Here is a 19,522-nt window from a genome sequence, read left to right on the forward strand (position 1 = left end):
AAATAGAGTCAAGACATTGACAAGGTTAGAAATAATGATTTGTATTTGAAATAACATTGTTTTTACATCAAACTTTGCTTTCGTCAAAGAATCCTCCTTTTGCAGCAATTACAGCATTGCACACCTTTGGCATTCTAGCTGTTAATTTATTGAGGTAAGCTGGAGAAATTGCACCCCACGCTTCTAGAAGCAGCTCCCACAAGTTGGATTGGTTGGATGGGCACTTCTGGCGTACCATACGGTCAAGCTGCTCCCACAACAGCTCAATGGGGTTCAGATCTGGTGACTGTGCTGGCCACTCCATTACCGATAGAATACCAGCTGCCTGCTTCTGCTGTAAATAGTTCTTGCACAATTTGGAGGTGTGTTTAGGGTCATTGTCCTGTTGTAGGATGAAATTGGCTCCAATCAAGCGCTGTCCACTGGGTATGGCATGGCGTTGCAAAATGGAGTGATAGCCTTCCTTATTCAGAATCCCTTTTACCCTGTACAAAGCTCCCACCTTACCAGCACGAAAGCAACCCCAGACCATCACATTACCTCCACCATGCTTAACAGATGGCGTCAGGCATTCTTCCAGCATCTTTTCATTTGTTCTGCGTCTCACAAATGTTCTTCTTTGTGATCCAAACACCTCAAACTTGGATTCATCCGTCCACAACACTTTTTTCCAGTCTTCCTCTGTCCAATGTCTGTGTTCTTTTGCCCATCTTAATCTTTTTCTTTTATTGGCCAGTCTCAGATATGGCTTTTTCTTTGCCACTCTGCCCTGAAGCCCAAAATCCCGCAGCCGCCTCTTCACTGTAGATGTTGACACTGGTGTTTTGCGGGTACTATTTAATGAAGATGCCAGTTGGGGACCTGTGAGGCGTCTGTTTCTCAAACTAGAGACTCTAATGTGCTTATCTTCTTGCTTAGTTGTGCAACGCGGCCTCCCACTTCTTTTTCTACTCTGGTTAGAGCCTGTTTGTGCTGTCCTCTGAAGGGAGTAGTACACACCGTTGTAGGAAATCTTCAATTTCTTTGCAATTTCTCGCATGGAATAGCCTTCATTTCTAAGAACAAGAATAGACTGTCGAGTTTCAGATGAAAGTTCTCTTTTTCTGGCCATTTTGAGCGTTTAATTGACCCCACAAATGTGATGCTCCAGAAACTCAATCTGCTCACAGGAAGGTCAGTTTTGTAGCTTCTGGAAGGAGCTAGACTGTTTTTAGATGTGTGAACATGATTGCACAAGGGTTTGCTAATCATCAATTAGCCTTCTGAGCCAATGAGCAAACACATTGTACCATTAGAACACTGGAGTGATAGTTGCTGGAAATGGGCCTCTATACACCTATGTAGATATTGCACCAAAAACTAGACATTTGCAGTTAGAATAGTCATTTACCACATTAGCAATGTATAGAGTATATTTGTTTAAAGTTAGGACTAGTTTAAAGTTAGCTTCATTGAAAAGTACAGTGCTTTTCCTTCAAAAATAAGGACATTTCAATGTGACCCCAAACTTTTGAACGGTAGTGTATATATATATATATATATATATATATATATATATATATATATTCTTACAGACACAACCGGCCCTTTGAACCATATTGCTGACGCGGCCCGCGATAAAAATAGTATATTTATACATTATATATTCTTACCGTAAAATCCTTTGCTCTGAAGTTCACTGACTGACACAGTTCCATTATTCTTGACCATAGGGTTGTTACGCCACCTTCAGGAGAGGACTAGGCAGAACATGTTATACATGTGAAAAAAAAACCTAAGCAGTGTCATAACGAGGGGTGGGAACAGCATAAAAAAACTTCACCCACAAGCAGAAGTCACCACCTTATCTAGCTGCAACAGAACTTGCGGTTAACAATGCAACAGTGCATTATACTCAAAAGTAACAAAAAAAAAAAAAAAAAAACAGAAAAAAAGAAGTGCAATTGCAACATCACACGGCCGCCTGCAAAACTTTGCGGCCAAAGCATGCATCGGAAGATGCGCTTACATCGACTTTGTAGAGTCTGGTAAAAAGTGTGAACGGACGACCAAGTCGCCACCTTACACACTTGAGTGACTGGCGCTTGATGTCGGAAAGCCCAAGAGGTTTCAATTGCCCTGGTGGAATGGGCTGTGACAGGAAAGGGTCATTGCATAGGCCTGTACCACAATCTGTCTTATCCACCTGGAAATGGTGGCCGACGAGACCGCCTACCGAAACAAACAGAGAATCTGACTTCTGAAAGGGAGCTGTGGCAGGCAAATACACCCTTAGAGCCCGGACCATGTCCAAGGAATGAAGGGCCAACCTCCTTAGGATATGTTGGTTTAGGACACAGTGATGGTAACACAATGTCTTCATTGATGTGAAACGCCGAAAGCACCTTCGGCAGAACAGAAGGTTGCGCACGCAACACCACCTTATCCTTATGGATAACCAGATAGGGCGACTTGCAAGACAAGGCCGCCAGTTCCAAAACCCTCCTGGCCGATGTAATGGCCACTAGAAAACACAATTCCTGGGAAAGTCAGCAAGGGAATTTCTCTGATGTTCTCAAACTCACGGCAAAGTATATTCCCATGGGAAATAAGTTTAAAAGGTTAAAAATAAAACCGATGTGGCTCACAGCCAAAGTTAAAAAAGCTATAAACTATAAAAAAAAAGAGCTTTTAAAAAATATTCAAATGAAGGAACGCTAGTGTCATTTAAATGTTATAAGGAATAAAACAGAATATGTAAAAAGGAATCAAGGATGCAAAAATTCTAAATGAAAGACAGATTGCAAAAGATAGTAGGACAAACCCCCAAAAATTCTTCAAATATATTAATAGTAAAAAGGTTAAGTCTGAGCATGTAGGCCCTTTGCAAAATAATCTGAAGTGGGTGACTGGGGACAAAGAGAAGGCTAACTTATTAAATACTTTCTTCAGCTCTGTGTATACAAAGGAGCATGGGGGAGCTCATGTCCATAATGGGGGTGGTACTGACACAGCCCCAAATCCACAATGGCTCAAAAGTGATATGGTCCAGAAATATTTGGACAGAATAAAGGTGGATAAAGCACCTGGACCTGATGGCATCCACCCACAGATCCTAAAAGAATTGAGCTCTGTAATTTCAAAGCCATTGTATCTAATTTTTAGGGACTCATTAATGACAGGAATAGTACCACTGGATTGGCGCAGGGCCAATGTGGTGCCTATATTTAAAAAGGGAACAAAGTCTTTACCAAGTAGTTATAGACCCGTTAGTTTAATTTCTATAGTTGGGAAGATACTGGAGGGATTAATAAAAGACCACATAGACGAGTTCTTGAAGAATAAAAATATTTTGAGCAACAGACAGCATGGATTCATGAAAGACAGAAGTTGTCAGACAAACCTGATTTCTTTTTATGAGGTGGTAAGTAAAACCTTGGACAGAGGGGTGGTGGTGGACGTGATATATTTTGATTGTGCAAAAGCGTTTGATACAGTTCCGCACACACGGCTCATGTGTAAGGTAAAGTCTACAGGTTTGGAAATATCAGTTTGTAAATGGATAGAAAACTGGCTAAAAGACAGAATTCAGAGAGTAGTGGTTAATGATTCTTACTCTGAATGGTCTAAGGTTATCAGTGGTGTACCCCAAGGTTCAGTGTTGGGACCCTTACTTTTTAATATCTTTATAAATGATATTGGGTCTGGAATCAAAAGTAACATTTCCGTGTTTGCAGATGACGCCAAGCTATGCAGTGGAATAACGTCCTTACAGGATGTCTCCAATTTACAAGCCAACCTCAATGCTCTGTCTAATTGGGCGACTATGTGGCAGATGAGGTTTAATGTTGAGAAATGTAAAGTTATGCACTTGGGGGCTAAGAATATGCATGCATCATACATGCTAGGGGGAGTAAAACTGGGGGAATCCATAGTGGAGAAGGATCTGGGGGTTTTGGTAGATCATAAGCTCAATAATAGCATGCAATGCCAAGCTGCGGTTTCCAAAGTGAGCAAAGTCCTCCAGAGAGAGAGAGAGAGATATCATTTTGCCCCTGTTCAAAGCATCTGGAATATGCCGTTCAGTTTTGGGCACCAGTTCTCAAAAAGGATATCGGTGAACTGGAGAAAGTGCAGAGAAGGGCAACCAAACTGATAAGAGGCATGGAGGAGCTCAGCTATGAGCAAAGATTAGAGGAACTGAATTTATTCACTCTTGATAAGAGGAGATTAAGGGGGGATATGATCAACATGTACAAATATATAAGGGGTCCATATAGGGAACTTGGTGTCGAGTTATTCACTTTACAGTCAACAAAGAGGACAAGGGGGCACTCTTTAGGTCTAGAGGAGAAGAGATTTCATCTCCAAATACGGAAAGGTTTCTTCACAGTAAGAGCTGTGAAAATGTGGAATAGACTCCCTGCAGAGGTGGTTATGACCAGCTCAGTGGATTGCTTTAAGAAAGGCCTGGATTATTTCCTAAGTGTACATAACTGCGGTTTCTGAAGCACCGATAACACCAGGTTCAGATCCCACGGGAGTAAAGGTGGATGCACCAGAGGAACTACATGCTGGACCCGCTGAATAAAAGTGCTCACTAGAGAATGAGTCGCCAGGGGTCGCTGGAAAAAAAAAAAAAAAGACAAAAAAAAAGACAAAAAAAAAAAAAAAAAAAAGATAGCCAAGGCAGATATTTGTCCTTAAATGGTGCTTAAAGCCAATTTCTGGTCTACTCCTCGCTGTAGAAACAGCAGAATCCTGGAAACGGAATAGGTGCGCGGACGCCATCCTCTCTTCACACATGGAGATGTATGCCTTCCAGGTACGATGGCATATCTTTCGAGAAGATTTCCGTGCTCTCAACATAGTTGAAATCATCAAGTCTGATAGGCCTCGGTTCCTTAGCACCTGGCTCTCAACAGCCATGCCGTTAAAACCAGCAATGGTATAGCAGGATGGAGAATTGGACCTTGAGACAGAAGGTCTTCTCGCAGCGGTAGTCGCCAAGGAGCGTCCGCAACCAGGCGTACTGGCCAATCTGGGGCAATCAGAATTGCTGGAATCCCCTCGGTCTCCAATCTGCAGAGCAGATGTGGTAGTAGCTTTACTGGAGGAAAGGCATAGATCAGTCGATACTGACCCCATGGCGCTACCAGCGTGTCTGATGCGTTTGCCCAAGGATCTCTTGTCCTTAATACGAATCTCGGTACCTTCCGATTGAGACAGAAAGCCAGGAGATCCACATCTGGTGTGCCCCATCGCAAGCACAGTAGCCTGAACACCTCCGGATGCAGTGACCATTCTCCTGGGTCCAGCATCTAGCCACTCAGGTAGTCCGCCTGCCAGTTTTCCACTCCCAGGATGTAAATGGCCAATAGGGCCGGTACATGTCGCTCTGCCCAATGAAGGACTTGAGTGACCTCCCATGCTGCAGCTGAGCTTCTTGTTCCTCCTTGATGGTTGACATATGCCACCGCTGTGGCGTTGTCTGACTGGATCCTGATCGGACGCCCTCGTAGTTTCATCGACCATGTGGAGAGTCATAGCCTGATCGGCAATTCGGATTCCTTCCCCGACCAGAGGCCCTGGGTCGACTGTACTCCCAGTACTCCACCCCAGCCGGTCAGTCTGGCATCTGTTGTGATCACCGTCCAATGTAGAGGTAGGAACGACTTCCTGGACCGAAGTGTCTGGGACTTCAGCCACCAGAGCAGGGAGTCCCTGATTGACTGGCTCACCCGAATCTGCCAATCCAGGGATAACAAAGATTTGTCCCAATAAATAAAAATGGTGTTGCGCTCCAGCTAAATAAATAAGATAAACTAAAATAAGCTAGCTAGTGCCTAAGTAGCAGCGGGAAGGTGAAAAAATGTTAAACTACGTGCCTAAATATACTCAGACAATGTGCATAACCACTTTGGTGCAATACATCAAATTGTGGACTTAACCTAAAAACAATACCAAATCAAGTGCTATATAGAATCAAAATTATCAGTGAAACAACGTGCAATAATAATGAAAATAAATATCAATAAAATATATAATACAAATATAAAAAAATATATAAGAAGGAGAAATTGGAATTAAAATAACCTATATTCATATAAAGATGGTACTCAAAATGTAAAAAAAGGAGATGAAACTTATAAACGCTTAATAGTGCAACTTAATAAAGTGCAATAGCAATCAGTGATAATTAATCCAAACGCACAAGGTGCTGATAATGATATTCAAACTCCAAGCGCACAATAGAGGTGTGCTCTAAAAACCAAAAAAGTGCTCAAAGATAGCTCCTAAAGTTAAAATTCCGCAGTACGAGCGCGGCGCTCGTTCGTTTTGTTCGTTTTGCACAATAACAAAACGAACGAGCGCCGCGCTCGTACTCCGGACGTCACTTCCGGTGTCCTCACTAACCAATTGCGTTCCTATGCATATCGTCATGTGACTTCATCGGGGAATCTTTGGGAATCAGGGAATCGTTCGTTTTGTTATTGTGCATTCTATATCGTTTTAAATGCGAGTACCCAAGCTTCGTTTCCTATTTAAATAAACTGTGAATACATACTTCACCATTGGAGTGTTCCCCTTCTTTCTCTTTATGATACAACGTGCTTATGGTGAATGAGTGTCCAGAGTAGTACTACTTATTGAATCCACACCAACAGATAACAAGTGGTTTTTTGGAATGCTGTTTACCTTACAGCAGTAAGGTAAGGTAATTACTGCACCTATTGTGTGGACACAAGACGCACAGGAGCACTGGTGGAATCACCCCCCCTTTTTGGTCACGCAGGATATTGATTCGCCTATCACTGAATGGACTCACTTTTTGCATGATTATAGTGAATTTTAACTTTAGGAGCTATCTTTGAGCACTTTTTTGGTTTTTAGAGCACACCTCTATTGTGCGCTTGGAGTTTGAATATCATTATCAGCACCTTGTGCGTTTTGATTAATTATCACTGATTGCTATTGCACTTTATTAAGTTGCACTATTAAGCGTTTATAAGTTTCATCTCCTTTTTTTACATTTTGAGTACCATCTTTATATGAATATAGGTTATTTTAATTCCAATTTCTCCTTCTTATATATTTTTTTTTTTGTTTCACAAGTTTTTCTTCTTATATATTTTTTTATATTTGTATTATATATTTTATTGATATTTTCATTATTATTGCACGTTGTTTCACTGATAATTTTGATTCTATATAGCACTTGATTTGGTATTGTTTTTAGGTTAAGTGCACAATTTGATGTATTGCACCAAAGTGGTTATGCACATTGTCTGAGTATATTTAGGCACGTAGTTTAACATTTTTTCACCTTCCCGCTGCTACTTAGGCACTAGCTAGCTTATTTTAGTTTATCTTATTTATTTAGCTGGAGCGCAACACCATTTTTATTTATTATCACTTATTCTGGGGAGGGTTATCACCCCTGCCGGTGTCTTGCTGCAACCATAGTTTTTACTTTTACTTTAGGGCACGTAGATTGGCGCGAGAATACCTTTACTTTCAAAGATTTGTCCCATTTCGTCAAGATCTCCTTCTAAAAGACTCTGGTGTAAAACTGGGAGTACGGCACTGCCTCGGAGGCCACCATGAGCCCCAGGACTCGCATGCAGAAGCGTAGCGACGACCACCTGCGGTTCATCAAGAGTTTTACCTCGGTTCTGAGAGTCTTCAGCTTGTCTGAAGGGAGAAACACTCTCGGCTTCCATGGAGTCCAGCAGTAGGCCTAGGTACTCTAAGCGCTGAGTTGGTATAAGCACCGACTTCTTTAGATTCAACAACCACCCAAAATCCTGCAGGGTTTGCATGGTGATCGCCACATCCTCCTTTAATTCTGAGGCGGAAGATGCTCTCAGGAGGAGATCGTCTAGATAACCTACGATCCCGTGCTGTAGCAACAACGCTAAGATTGTAGCCAATACCTTGGTAAAGACTCAGGGAGCTGATGCCAAACCAAAGGGAAGGGCCACAAACTGGTAGTGGATTCCCCCACTGCAAATCGCAGAAACCTCTGATGCCGGAGGCATACGAGTATGTGCAGGTATGCATCCTGGATGTCCAAAGATGCCAGGGAGTCACCCTGATGGAGTACAGCGACCACTGAGCGAACTGATTCCATTCTGAACCTCTGTACTTTTACAAAGCAATTGAGGGCTTTCAGATCCAAGATTGGACCTACCCCTTCCGTTTTGGGGACTACAAACAGATTTTGTAGTAGAACCCCTAGAACCTTTCCGACTCTGCAACAGGCACTATCACCTTGCGACTTAGCAGGTCCCTTACCGCCCCCATTAGGGCCTCCTGGCGAGCCGGGAGTAAGGGTATGCTGGAAGGGAAGAATCTGTTTGGTGGCCAAGAGAGGAACTCCATCTTGTAGCCAGAGGAAATCAGTTCACAGACCCATTGGTCAGACAGCTGAGAGGCCCACCGGGCTGCAAACTCCCAAAGGTGACCCCCCACCTGAGAGACGGGTGGGGCAAACCTTAATGCGGTAGCACTTTGTCCCTCAGTAGTTGTCCTGTCGGGCTGGGGGCATTTAGCCAAAGCCCCGGGTAGACGAAAAAGTCTCTTTTGAGCAGAAAATGAGAGCCCTTGCCTGCGGTGTGGCTCCTTAGTCTTCCTGGTCTGTGGGAGTAAGGTACTCTTCCCACCTGTGGCATTCTTAATGTCATTCAATGAGGCTGCAAAGAGCCACTCCCCAAGGTAGGGTAGATCAGTCAGGGCTTTCTTAGATGCTTGATCTGCAGACCAGCATTTTAGCCAAATCAGGCGCCTCAGCACCACTGCAGACACTGAAGCCCTGGATAAGAGGAAGCGTATCTAGGGTCGCGTCTCAAACGTACTAAAGGCCTTGCACTAACTGGTCTGCTAGTTCCACACAGACAGGAGAGGCCTGTTGCTTCCCCAACTCGTGCTGCAAAAGTTTTGCCCACTCAGTAAGTGTCTGCGACACAAGTGCTGAGGCCAGTACTGGTCGCATTGCTGACCCCACAACCGTAAACAAGGAACGGGCCAATGCCTCGGCCTTCCTGTCCGTGGGGTCCTTAAACACAGGAGTCCCCTCTACCAGGATCGTGGTTACTTTATTTAACCTGGATACTGGGGGGGGGGGGGGGGGGGGTCATGACCGGAGGAGCTGACCATTGTTTAAGAAGGCTCTCCTCAAAGGGGTAGCGCACCGCAATACTTTTTGGGACCGAAAAGGTCTGTTGCGGTCTTCCCCATTCCTTGTATATGAACTTATAAGAAATAAGTCAGATACGGAAACACCGTAGGTGCACGGGCTGGCTTACGGGACCCAAAAGGGACCGCTACTTCAGCAGAAGGACCTGCTATATCTTCAATCTTCAGGGTATCACACACAGCTGTAACAAGTGCTCCAACCAGCGCTTTGTCTTGTGCGGACCGATCGGTCCTGGTCAGCATCATCTGAAACGACAGAGCAGGGGCCGCCAGTCTCAGCGGGGCAGAGTCTGCGTCAGAGCTCTCCCCGGAGGATGGGTGGGGGGGGGGCGGGCGCTTTTTACCACCTTTGCGCCCGCACACCGCCTCCATCCTGGCAACGAACGTACTGCCGACAAAACGTCCAAAGGCACTGCACTGTTTGCAGACGCGCCGGTTGCAATTGCCGGGAGTTCAGGGGAAGAAACGCCAGTTTTTGAAGCCATGCTAACTCACTCTGTCTGCCACCCTTGGGGACTTAGGACAGGTACACAGTCACACGCTCCTAGCTGCTGCAGACTGAGGGGCCCTCACCGCAGGACTCACCACCCTGACCGAGTTCTGCACCATTCAGCTACAAGTGCCCGTGTCAGCTCCCAGGTGTCCCGAGTGAAAAACTGCGCTTGCCGCCGAACTACAGTAAAATGGCTCCTGACCATGCTTCCACTGAGGCACACCAAAAATAGCAGACAAACAACTGTACACAGAGGAAGGACAGCAAAAATGGCGGCAGAACAGCGCTATGGTGATCAGCATATGCAGACACCCAGCGGGGAGACCATAGACACAGTCACCCAGCGCAACCCCCCATCCAAGGTGAGAGCCCCCCGGGAAGATAAGGACAGGGAGAAAAGAGGGGGACGAGCTGGGGACATCCCATCACAGACCCACTCTCCAATCAGTACAGGGTGGCTGCTGGCCACGGCACACTGTGACAAAGACATTGGTAGTCCAGTCATATGTGTGCCCAGGAGCGTTGCGCTCACCAGCCGCCCCTGGAGCCTGAGGGGCATGTCGTGGCTGATCCAGCACGTAGATATGGTCTGCACACGCTCGATGGCCAGGCTGGCGAGACTACAAGGATAAGGATATCCAGCCTGTCACCCAGCCGGCTGTTGATAGTAGATCACAGGATCCAAAAGTCTTGCACAAAAGGCAAACTTGTGTAAAAAAATCCCAGGACCGATGGTCCCGCAGGGTTCCTAGGTCCATCTCGTTCACTAGGCAGAAAAAAAAACTGAATCTACGGGAAGCAGGCTGAGGGGTTGTTACCGAAAGGACCACTCCCTAGGCGGAACTATAAAGTTCTGTTTTTTTCACATATATAACATGTATAACATGTTCTGCCTAGTCATCTCCTGAAGGCGGCGTAACAACCCTATGGTCAAGAATAAACGGAGCTGTGTCAGTCAGTGAACGAAAGAGTAAGCTTAGTTTGACACCCCTGTATATAGGTTATACCCATGGCAGAAAGGCACAGACAGCAATAAATAATGTCAGGAATTCTAACCCTTCTTCGGTATAATTATATTTTGTCTGTTTGGTGGATCACAAAGTCAAAGAGCACAAGACCCATTTCTTATATCATGTTAAAAGATGCAAAGCAGACACAAAGCTTGAAGGATTATGGGTAAAATTCTCTTTAAAGTGAATGTATCAAATATTAAGGGACTGACCTTCATTCTCTTTCAAAATATTATATTTTCTTAAGATAGCTCGGACTCCTCGCACAGCTTGATCATACGGGTGGAGGACCTCCAGACAGTTCTCATTGAAGTTTTTATCCTTTTGGAAGAAACTGTATAACAGCATTGCCGTCTCCCTTAGAAGTTGCACAGATTTGTTTAAGGATGGTGTGGGACTGAGTAAAATTAGGCGCCGCACACAGAGCCACTCCTGGTGTAGGGTGAGAACCAAGGCCTTTACAACCTAAACAATGGAAAAATAACAGTTATAACACCAAAGAATTCTGATGAAAGAATCTTTTGTAATGTTTTACTGTTTCTTATGTGCTACAAACACCACAGTGTATAAAAAAAAATATAGGATTTTTTCATCATACTTAGCTGTAAAATCCTTTTCTTTGAGTACATCATGGGACACAGGGTTAGGCCAATATTCATTACCTGTTGATTTATACTTCATCTCCAGATGAATAGACACTGGTAGACCAAAGGTCTTTAGGCAGTAAGCAATACCCTATATAACCCCATCCATACATGAAGTTATTTCAGTTTTGAAGCAAGCACTGAATCCTCAAAAAGAGGGATAGGACCTCTGTGTCCCATGATGTACGCAAAGAAAAGGATTTTACAAGTAAAGTATGATGAAAAAATCCTACTTTCTTTTTCATACATCATGTGACAAAGCATTAGGCTAATATTCATTACCTGGTGGGACATCCCAGCGCAATAGCCTTCAAGGGAGGGAGACAGCCTGCCAAACAATAGCCATCAGACCTCATACGGCAGCACGCAGTACACTGCAGCCAAAAGCTGAATTCTCGGCTGCTCAAACATCCACTTGGTAACATTTTGTGAACGTATGCACTGAAGACCAGGTAGCAGCCTTACAAATCTGAGCCACAGATACCTGATGGAAAAAAGCCCAGGAGGTTCCTACAACTCCGGTAGAATGAGCTTTACATTTCAAACCATAGGCCTGAATGACCAATTGATGGACCTAATTGGCAATGGAAGCTTTGGAAGCTGCCTGCCCCTTCTTGGGTCCCTTTGGTAAAACAAAAAAGGATCTCTGCAGATTTAGACAAATAAACTTTGACTGCCCGGACAACGTTCAAAGAATGCAGTCGTCTCTCTTCCGCTGAACGAGGTTGAGTGAAAAAAGAAGGCAAAATAATGTCTTGATTTAAATGAAAGGCCAACACCACTTTTGGCAAAAAGCATTGAATAGATCATAACACAACCCTGTCTTGGTGAAGGATCAAGTATGGTTCCCTGCATGAAAGGCCCGCCAACTCAGACACCCTTCTAGCCATTGTGATAGCCATCAGGAAGGCTAGTTTGTGTGACAGCAAGTCTAATGGAATTTCCTTAATAGGTTCAAATGGTTGTTTGTGGTTTGGAACAGTGAATGGGAAGATAAAGGCTTCTGGAAGAATACTGACAGGGCCGAAATTTGACCTCTGACTGTACTCAAAGCCAATTTGATTTGCACATCTGACTGTAGAAAAGAGAGAATTCTCACAATTGCATATTTCCGAGGATGCCATTTTTTGGCTTCACACCAAGCAATACAAGTTTTCCAGACCTTATGATATATCTTCCTAGTGACAGCTTTCCTAGCATTCGCTAGGGTAGACACCACTGGTCCTGAGATGCCATGGTTCTTTAACACCCTGGCTTCAATAGTCATGCTTTCAAATTTAGAGACTGTAAATTGGAGTGGAATATAGGACCTTGAGACAGTAGATCGGGGAGCCATGGAAGCGTCCATGGCCCGCCTATTGTCAATCTCACAATCTCCGGAAACCAGGGCCTTCTGGGCCAGGCTGTTGCCACCAGAATGGCAAACTCACACTCTCTCCAAATTCTGCGCAACATATGTGGAAGAAGAGAGATCGGAGGGAAAGCATAAACCAGGGAGTACTGGCTCCATGGAACTACCAGAGCATCTACTCCGATTTTCAGCAGATCTCTTGTTCGGGACACAAACTGCTGTAGCTTGCTGTTGAACCTGGGATGCCAGTAGGTCGACCTCTGGCCATCCCCAATGTTGGCTAATTTCCTGGAACGCCCCTGGGTGTAGGGACCATTCCCTCGGCAGATCTACTGGCATCTGAGATAATCTGCCTTCCAGTTCTCTAATCACAAGATATGGAATGCCGATAGAACTGGCACATGTCCCTCTGCCCAGGCTAACATGTGGTTCACCTTCTTCAGAGCTCAACTACTCCTGGTACCACCTTGGTGGTTTATATAGGCCAATGCTGTGGCATTGTCAGATGGAAACCTGATAGGGTAGTCCTAAGGCTCCACCGTCCATGCCTGTAGGGTCAGTCATACCGTCTGTATTTCCAGGACGTTGATGGGCAGGGCCTGTTCTGTCCTTGACCATTTCTCCTGAGCTGTGAGCTCTTCTAGGGCCGCTCCCCAGCCTGAGAGACTGGCATCTGTAGTCAGTACTCTCTAAGTTACAGGACTGAAAGATCTTCCCTTTTCGCAGGTTCTGATCCTGCAACCACCAGTTTAAGCTTAAAGAGGAGGGCCGGTTTTGAAAAAAAAGAAAAATTAAAAGTCAGCAGCTGCAAACACTGTAGCTGCTGACTTTTAATAAGCAGACTTACCAGTCCAGGCCGCCCGCGATGTCCCATCCCTCGGTCTCGGGTCCCGGAGCCGCCATTTTGGGTAAGAGAAACAGGCAGTGGAGCCTTGCGGCTTCACTGCCCATTTCCTACTGCGCATGCTTGAGTCGCGCAGCGCTTTGTGAATGGGACGCGCTGTGTTCTGGGACACACAGTTCCCAGAACACAGCGCGACCCATTACCCAGAAGACGCCGCACCTAGGAGAGAAGAAAGAAGATCTCCGGAGGAAGAAGAGGCAGATTAGGATGATGTGCCTAGCAACAGGCATTTCTGGTAAGTAAAAAAAAAAAAAAAAAAATATTTAATTTTTTTTAATGATTTTTTTCTAATTTTTTATCCATTTTCTTTTTTCAGGGTGGCCCTCCACTTTAAGTGTGTCCGAGGAGACAAGAAGATTGGATAATCCAGGGCTTGTCCTCTCCGGTTTCAAGCCAACAAGATGTCTTCTTGTAGAGGCCTAGAATGGAACTGAACATAGGGCACCACCTCGAAGGAGGATAACATCCTCACTAGAAGACTCCTACAGGGCTGAATGGAGGATTGACTGGTGCCCCTTATCTGATGCACCTGATTCTTCAGGGCCCAGACCCTTGCAGGTGGCAAGAATACTCTTGCTTGGACCGTATTTAGGACCAGACCTAAATACCTTAGACTTTAAGCTCAAGGTTGACTTTTCGGGAATTTATGATCCAGCCTAAGCTTTCCAAATACCACACACTGTGCATGCTATGCTCTGTTCTAGAGCCTGTAGTGAGTGATTGCTGAGCAGGTCGTCCAGATACCAGAGCACCAGGATCCCTTGGGCCCTTAAAAGACCCAGTACTGGTGCTAGGACCTTTGTGAAAACCTGGGGAGCTGTAGCAAGCCTAAAGGGTAGAGCCACAAACATAAAATGCCATTCTTCTACTGCAAATCGCAGGAACCTCTGATGAGGCTGAAAGATAGGTATGTGTAAATACGAGTCCTTTATATCGATGGGAGGCTAGAAAGTCTCCCCTCTGGAGTGAGGCTACTACTGAGCAGATAGACTCCATCAGTAGACACTGGTTCAGGGATCTTAGGTCCAAAATGTCCCCATTTGGTTTTTGAACCATAAACAGGTTAGAGTAAAACCCTGTGCCTTTTTCGGATACAGGAACCACTATAATCACTCCTTGATGCACTAAATGATGTAGTGCCTGAAACAATAAGTCTCTTTTTGGAGGATCCGAGGGAATGCTGGATCTTAAAAACTCCCTGCAACTCCAGCTTGTAACCTCGGGATATAGTTGAGGTGACCCACTCATCCTGAATTGTTGTTCTGCAAGTGTCTGCAAAGTGCAGCAGCCTTCACTCCACCCGATAGAGTGGGGGGCGTCTCCTCAAAAGGAAGGCTTGGTGCTGGGTTTAGAATAATTTTGGACCCAGGACTTTTCCTGGCCCTGGCCTTGAGGCTTGCCCCTGGCTCTAGCCCCGTTGGCAGCCTAACTGCCTTGGCACAGACATTTGAGGAAGCAGTCCCTAAAATTTTAAATGAGGGATGCCTGGTGCTTTTCTTCACAGCAAGTAGAGAACTCTTCCCTCCGGAAATCTTTTGGAAATATTTAGATCACCAAATAAATGTTCCCCACTAAAGGGGAAACCTGCCAATAACTTCTTACAAGGAAGCTCGGCTGACTAGTTCTTAAGCCACCACAAAAGTTTGTGCATATGTACAGACAAAAGAGCCAAACGACAAACCTGCTGTATTGAATACTTTAAGGCGTCAACAGCAAAACACAGCGATTGAGGAACATCTGCCTTATTTTCGGGCAGATCATCCTCCTGGTTAGGCCCCTTATGCTGCCTGATCTGATCCTTTATGGACTGGCAGGTATCAATTGCTGCAACAGCTGCCTGAATAGCTGAACTGGCCAAAGAAAAGGAAGCTTTTAATAATGACTCCAATTTCTTGTCAATAGGGTCTTTCAAGCCATGAGCATTATCTACCGGACAAGTTAAGTTCTTGTTTAAGGAAGAGACTGCTGTGGGTTGCTGGCATGCTCCACTTCTTAGTGAACCTATCATCCATGTGATAAAAAAGGGAGAACAAAAATCCTGTCCAGATGTTCCCAATCAGCATACACCACCTGTTTCAACAGGGGGTGTAAGGGGAAAACCTGTGTGGCCTGAAGAGGCCTCAGGGATCCCAAAGAGGACCAGGGGGCACAGTAATCTCTGCAAAAGGCAACTTAAAGGCTGAACGAACCATTTCAGTAAGAGTCGGGACCAAAAGCCTCTGTGACTGAGAGGCAGATACCAACTGGATATCTTCTTGTCCAGATTGCTCGGAAGCAGACTCATCTGCCAGGCCATCCACTGAATCCTGGGCTTTAAGCTCTTCCCCAGCCTCAACCCACTCCTGCTCCAGACTAGGAGGCTCCGGGAAGGGGGATCTGTCGCGTTTCTTGCCACCCTGCGGGATGGAGGCAATCACGCCAGCAATCCTGTACTCTAACCCAAGCTAGGGCTAAGGACAGTTCATCCTTGGTGATAAAGGGTGAAGCAGCAGCGTTGACTGTAGAAACAATCCCAGATAGGCAAAGTGGATCAGATTGCCTCTGGTCCTTCATGGGATACAAAACTAGGGATACGACTAGGTTCATCAGGAACTACTGAAGACAAAGCTGTGCCCTTCCCTGTAGTGTTAGTCCTGCTCCTCTTTTTTTGAAGACATTTACTAGCAAAAAAAAAAAAAAAAGAAGAGCACCCGGGTGTAGTATTAAAACACCTCAGAAGGGAGGCCCTTTACCAAGCCCCTATGCAAAAATCCAGCCAAGCACCTTTAGCTCGCCAAGCAACACCTAGTGACTCGCATGACCCAGGTAAGGAGAAAATGAAAATTATAAATGGCCTCACAATATAAAGAATATGAAAATAAGACTTACATGATGCACCATCACCCCAAATTAATATAGAGTAAATTTTAAAAAAAAAATCTGGTCCCCAACCAGAAATGTCAACAAAGGGAAGAGAGCAGAGCGACTATTACAGTGCACATTACGGATGATAAGGACATTAAGAAAACAATTGTGTAAAAATATTATATCAATTTGTTTAAACATAAAATCAATACAAATAATCAAGGGCTGGTATAGAAGGTGAAGTATTTCGACTAGTTTCGCTTTTCAGCTTCTTCGGGAAATACCAACTTCTAAAATATATATATATAAAAATATAAATCACAATTGAATATACAACATAATAAGGTACAATCAAATAAAAGGGGATCATTTTTTCGAAATTACATTCAAGGTCTTACCAACGCGCCCAAGCCCCCAGGATAGTTCAGGTGACCGAGGGAAGCCTCCCCCGGCGGCTGGGAGAGGTATTCATCCCAACATTAGCCGATATCTGTGTAAAGATATTTATGTTGACACTTATCGATTCACAAGCCACGTGGTAAGACCTTGAATGTAATTTTCGAAAAAATGTTCCCCTTTCATTTCATTGACTTTTTATTGTGAAAAAGCCAGTTGTCTTATGCCACGTACACACGATCGGACTGTCCAGTGGACAACCCGCCGGACTTTGCAGCGAAGGTCCGCCGGACTTTCCGAACGAGCGGACCTGCCCACACACGCCAGGACTTTTTCAGCGGACAATCCGCCGGACTATGGCGGGAGTCCGCCAGACTTTTGAAATGAACAGACTTGCCCACACACGGAGAAATGTCAATTCATTTTGAACGTGGCTCCAGGTAGACGGAATTAGCGAAGGAATTCAATGTCGCTGCCTCCATCAGCAAGATTGACACCTCGCTAGCCCCGTCACCTGGCATGGATTTAAAGGGGAACCCCTACGCTGAAAAAACGGCGTAGGGATCCCCCTAAAGTCCATAGCAGACCCTTACCCTAGCATGCAGCCCGGCCGGTCAGGAAAGGGGGTGGGGACAAGCAAGCGCCCCCCCCCCCCCCTCTGAGCTGTACCAGGCCATGTGCCCTCAACACTGGGGCGGTGCTTTGGGGAAGGGGGGCCCTGCGGCCCCACCCCAAAGAATCTCGTCCCCATGTTGAGGAGGCCTCTTCCCGACAACCCTGGCCATTGGTTGTCGGGTTCTGCAGGCGGGGGGCTTATCAGAATCGTGGAGCCCCCAGATTCTGGCCCCCCACCCTACGTGAATGAGTATGGGGTACGATGTACCCCTACCCATTCACCTGGGGGAAAAAAAAGTTTACATTAAAAAAAAACACAACACAGGCTGTTCTGGGTTCACTGGCTGCATATTTGTTTGAGGACTATGACTCAAAAGTATTGCTGTCAGATACAGACAGAAACCTAGCATTTTCAAGAGGTAAGTCAGAAATTACAGCCAACCTATTTATTTTTGTACAAGTTTCCTACAAGGTAGATTTACAGGACACTGACTGTGCACCTATTAAACATGGCTGGGTGCAACCATAGACCAACGATAATGAGAAAACTGACAAAGCAATGGGGAGGCAAGAAAAGTGAGGTTGGGAGCAGTACAGGATTCAACACAATGCAGTTCCCTTCCATGTCTGCCCAGTCTGCCAGGGAAGGAAGAGAATAAATTGAGTCAAAGTGTAGCCGCGAGCAAAGCGAGGAAGAGGAAAGACTAAAGTTCTTTCCCTCTCTACACAGAACATTCTGAAGAAAAACAAAAAAGCGACCACCAATTTTTATATAATTTACATGCCACTGAATGGTAGTGGATAATAGGGTTCCTTTCCCTGGTGGGTGGTCTACATTCTAAATACACATTTTTATATGCTTTGTGTTTTTTACACAGTTTAGGAAACCTAAAGGAGGGGCCATACTTGGGTTACTGCCTGTAAGCATGAGGAGTAATCTGTGAAACTGCATGGGAGATAGGTTAGAAGGCTGGCCGCCTGGATTTGTAGGAGGAGTCTGAGGGTATATATATCCCTTCTCCTCCATCAGGCCCTTGTTGGTTTTGTTTCTGGGAGGGATGGTCAGAAGGGGGTGGGGTGGGGGGTTGGCTCGTTCACATCACTTCCGGGTCCATTGCTGAGCGACAGTCGGCTGCATCAGTGATTGCGGCGGCGTTTCTTCTCTCAGTGCTCATGACGGGTACTGCCTGAGAGACCACCCGCCCACCTTCATTTCACCCCAGGGATATCTGGCTCCTCGCGGGGGGCGCCCGCTTCTCCCGGTGTTCACCTCTCCCGGGGGGGGGGGGGGGTGATCGGCCACCCGTTTGCTCCCCTCTGTGTTGATCCGGCTCCACGTGGGGGCTGCCCGCCCGCTCCTTCCAGTGTTCTCGCCGGAGGGAGGGGGTGTTCGGCTACTCGTCTGCTCGCCTCACTGGGCGGATCCGGCTCCATGTGGGGGCTGCTCGCCTGCTCCTGTCGGTGTTCATCCCGGGGGGGGTTAGGGGGCGTTTGGCCGCCTGTCTGCTCCTCTCCCCGGGCTGATCCGGTGCCATGAGGGGGCTGCCTGCCTGCTCCTCCCACTGTTCTCGCTGGGTTGGTGTTCAGACATGTCACCCACATCTGTTCAGCCACTTGTCTGCTCCTCTCCCTGCACAGATTCAGTCTCCACATGGGGGCTGCCGAGGGGGGTATGGTGGGATGGTTACAACTGTATATAAACTTGACAGATGCTTTGGTGTAACCAGATGTTTATTCTGTCTATTTTAATGTCTGAATGGATTTTGACAAGTCATGGGAGTTGTTTGTATCCCATATACTGTTTGATTATTGTCGTTAAGCACTCTGTGAGCTACCATGAGAGTTTCAAGAAGCTCATCATAAATTCTCAGCAGTATATGATCAAGTTACAAATTCCAGTAATGTTTGTTTCTCATTAAATCATTTTCTAAATGCCCAAATAGTGATAAAGGTGACTAGTACATTAAAGTATAGTAGTGCTGAAGGCCGGTGTTCTGACATGTAGAGTCCGGCCATCTAAAGTGTCCTCCCCGTACGGTGCAGTGCGGGGCGGAAGGGGATTCAGAGGGTTTCCGGGGATGTGCGGCG

The 19,522-nt window shown here is 45.7% G+C and overlaps 1 protein-coding gene across 6 annotated transcripts in view; it reads right to left on the reverse strand.

The window, feature by feature from the left end:
• ATRIP (ATR interacting protein) overlaps nt 1–19,522 on the reverse strand; it is a 266,310-nt gene that overhangs the window by 24,483 nt on the left and 222,305 nt on the right. For 5 of the 6 annotated variants that reach the window (XM_077452541.1, XM_077452537.1, XM_077452538.1 and 2 more), the window contains one exon: nt 10,893–11,145. The exons of the other annotated variant lie outside the window; for it this stretch is intronic. In XM_077452541.1, the coding sequence (XP_077308667.1) occupies nt 10,893–11,145 (253 nt within the window). The remainder of the gene's footprint in view (nt 1–10,892; nt 11,146–19,522) is intronic. 6 annotated transcript variants of the gene reach the window in all.

Source organism: Lithobates pipiens, unplaced genomic scaffold (genome assembly GCF_037356315.1).
Source record: "Lithobates pipiens isolate NorthernLeopardFrog02 unplaced genomic scaffold, aLitPip1_a1.2 Scaffold_23, whole genome shotgun sequence".
Classification (NCBI taxonomy): domain Eukaryota; kingdom Metazoa; phylum Chordata; class Amphibia; order Anura; family Ranidae; genus Lithobates; species Lithobates pipiens.